Source organism: Penaeus vannamei, chromosome 14 (assembly GCF_042767895.1).
Source record: "Penaeus vannamei isolate JL-2024 chromosome 14, ASM4276789v1, whole genome shotgun sequence".
In the NCBI taxonomy this organism is placed as follows: Eukaryota; Metazoa; Arthropoda; class Malacostraca; order Decapoda; family Penaeidae; genus Penaeus; species Penaeus vannamei.
Window position 1 is genome coordinate 7,124,534 of NC_091562.1, and position 3,373 is coordinate 7,127,906.

The 3,373-nt window shown below is 44.5% G+C and overlaps 1 protein-coding gene across 6 annotated transcripts in view; it reads right to left on the reverse strand.

Annotated features, from left to right (window-relative positions):
- The window catches only part of Khc-73 (Kinesin heavy chain 73), a 303,968-nt gene extending 301,690 nt beyond the window's left edge, over positions 1-2,278 (reverse strand). For all 6 annotated transcript variants that reach the window (XM_070129695.1, XM_070129692.1, XM_070129694.1 and 3 more), the window contains exon 1: positions 2,104-2,278. In XM_070129695.1, coding sequence (XP_069985796.1) covers positions 2,104-2,152 — 49 coding nt within the window. In that variant the 5' untranslated portion in view covers positions 2,153-2,278. The remainder of the gene's footprint in view (positions 1-2,103) is intronic.
- Between the last annotated feature and the right edge of the window lie 1,095 nt (positions 2,279-3,373).

A 3,373-nucleotide genomic window follows, 5' to 3' on the forward strand; every position in this document is an offset into this window, starting at 1 on the left:
GTGTGTGTGTGTGTGTATGTGTGTATATGTGTGTGTATTTATGTATGCATGTATGTAAGTGTGTGTGTGTGCGTGTGTGTGTGTGTGTGTGTGTGTGTGTGCGTGTGTGTGTGTGTGTGTGTGTGTGTGTGTGTGTGTGTGTGTATGTGTGTGTGTGTGTGTGTGTGTGTGTGTGTGTGTGTGTGTGTGTGTGTGCGTGCACGAGTATGTTTATATATGTGTGGGGGGAGAGGAGGTGAGCGCGCGTGAGCAATACCAAAACAAAGTCCAACTCCAGCGCACATACAGTATGGCACCACGGACACTCACGCCCTGGCGGAGGCCGTGACCACAACATGTGTCACACCTGCACCACCGCCAGCACACAGGTGTTCTGTACATGCTCTACGCAGCGGACCGTGCTTCCGCGTCGGCCGCTCTGACATGTCACAGGCCGGACGCTCTCCGCTGACGGCTGGACGGGTAGCGGGAGGGAGACGGGAGAGGGGAGGCACCCACAAATAAATAAAAAGAACTCTAACCCGTATCAACCCAAGAAATCTAATATAACCATCCATCAGAAGAGATCCATAAAATTAAACATACGCGAGTTTTTGCTCAACTACGCGACGTCAGTATCGACTGGCAGGTGACCGTCGCTACCATTCTACCATTCGAAGAGGGATGGTACTGGCTGGTGCACAGTACGCCTGCCGTGGAAACCGCTCGTGTTGACAGCGGCCACAGCGGAGGTGGGTGAGCGAACGTCGGGGACAACTGCAATGACTCACGTGAAGGCAGATGTTTTGGCTTTTGGGAGTCCGGAGTAGGAGAGAGAAGGCGAGGGGGCCTGGCCAGTCAAAACAAACAGGAAAAAAGCGAACAAGTTGATTATATCATGACAAATGGTCAAGAGATTGAGACGGACAAAAGGGAACATGTGCAAGCGCGAGAGACAGTAAGAAACACATAATTTAAAGAAATTCTTTTGATGATAGGTGTGTCAATATACATGGAGCCTTTCTGGTGAATTATAAACCCATAACTCTCCGACGCCATTCATTTCCGTCGAAAATCGAAACAGGAGGGAAGAAAGTGTGCGAGCAAGACCAGTCCCGCTTTGCTGGGACACCTTAGATAAGAATCTAGGGAATCCCCCTCCTTTCCCTCCCCTCCCACTCCTCCCCATCTCCCCTCCCTCACCCCCTCCCACTCCTCCCCATCTCCCCTTCCCTCACCCCGATGCAGATGAATAAGGCGAGGTATTCAAATCCGGGGACGAACATTGGCATTTCTGCACGTTTTACGGCTCGTATCACGCGTAGCAACGGCGTTCTCGAAGGGAAAACCGAAACGGAAACGGTGGAATGTTCCGCCTCCTTGTACCTGTCCAGGCTGGGGTCAGACAGACACAGGCATACGCACACATACGCACACACATGCGGACAAACGGACGCGGGAGAGCCAGAACCGACTACCTGAGGGCAAAAGTGATGAAATCCGGCACGATCCTCACGTAAGCGGGTGGGAAGGTAGAGGAGGTGGAGGAGGTGGAAGGAGGGCGAGGAGGATGAGGGTAGGAGGGAGAGGAGAAAGGGAGGGAGGGGCAGGGGGAGGGGGGGGACGATCAGCTGACATGTGGTGTACTCAACCCATTCCAGTCTCCGACCTTCCCTTCTCGACCATTCACAAACGTGTCTCGACTAAGCAGTGCTACCTTACGTGTCGTCGGGGAACAGCGGGGAGGGTGTGGGAGAAGGCTCTGCGCTTCACATCCCTCCCCCAGACACCCGCGAGGGCCAGAGGGAAACGCAGAACAAGGAAGAACAAAAAAAAGAACGAGGAACGAACACGCAGTTGAGTCCCTTCGAGAGAGCTGGCGAAGTCGCGTCGACTTGTTCCCTCACATCGTAACTTATCGACCCGTTTTTGCGGTGTTTCTCACTGACATACAAAGTCCGCGTGACCTTGCGATCGGCGTCCTCTTATCGCCGACGCCTTTCGCCCTCCCCAGTCGCCAGGATACACGACAGACAATAACTTTTGGGTCGACGAAGCGGAGCCCAAACTGGTTAGGTTCGCGGCGATTTCAAAACACGTCTTGGAGTCCCATTTATCACTTACCTCGGCGGTTGAAGGGACGGACCCTCACGGCCACGCGTATCTTATCCATTGTAAAGGTCTAGTTTTAAACACCAAAAAACACAATATATCTGATTTTTCTTTTTTACTCCATATTGAGCGATACTATGGTTATCACACTGGCGAGCACACAACTTTCCTTCTCACTCGCTCATCGCAAACTGAGTCAGAACATCCGGGGACTGAACAACTCGCCCCAGGGCTGTGAGGATGCCGTTGACCGCTAGAATTTTATCTTTTCTGCAAATATATTACTTTTCATAGAGTACTTACATTTCGTTGTATCGTGCAATGAGGTTCTATAATAACAATATATAATTGATTTAATCTTAGAAATATTCTGAGTTTCACAGCAATCTTACAAAATATAAGAATATAATACTATGTTGGTTGTTATTTTATCCGTTTTCTATGATTAGATATTTTACCATAGACTATATTATTTATTTGTATTATTGCTGTTACGAGAAACTTTTAGTGTATTCCGAATACTGCTAATCAAAACTCAATGAGAAACTTTACCGAAATTAGGAATATATTTTTACACCATTACTGAAAGTATTTTATCGAGTAATGCCAGATTTTCTTCACCAAATGAGGAATAGGAAAGTCCCGGAGAGCGTGAAATAGTTACATAAGGTAAAATCCGGGTAATTTTAACTTATCCTTAGAATGTTTTTGTGTGTGTGTGTTTTTTTTTATGTAAAGAAGGAAATAGTTAAATAATCAAGCAAGGATAAAGATATAGGTAAGGATGATATGATCACTTATGACGAGGAAATTGCCAAATATTATTGTAGACAATGAAGATAGAGAGTTTTTGATAATGGTAACTGCAGTGGTATTTATAAGTCATGCCTAATGAGCTAATGATAATAGCAATAATACCGACATTAATGATAACAATGATAATAATAATAATAATAACGATGATGATAATAAAACACCAATAATTGGAGTGATGATAGAAATAATGATGATATTCATAATTATATTAATAATCGTAAAATGACAATAACAATAATAGATAATTATGATAATGGTAATAGCTATAATGAAGATGATGAGAATGATAAAAATTATGTCAGTTGTAATAACGACAGTAATTATAATAATTATTATAATGATAAACAGTACAGGATGATAATAATGATAATGATTATGATAATAGTAAGGATAATAATAATAATAACAACAATTATGATAACGATAATAATAAGAATAGCAATGATGATAGCAATGAAAGTAATGA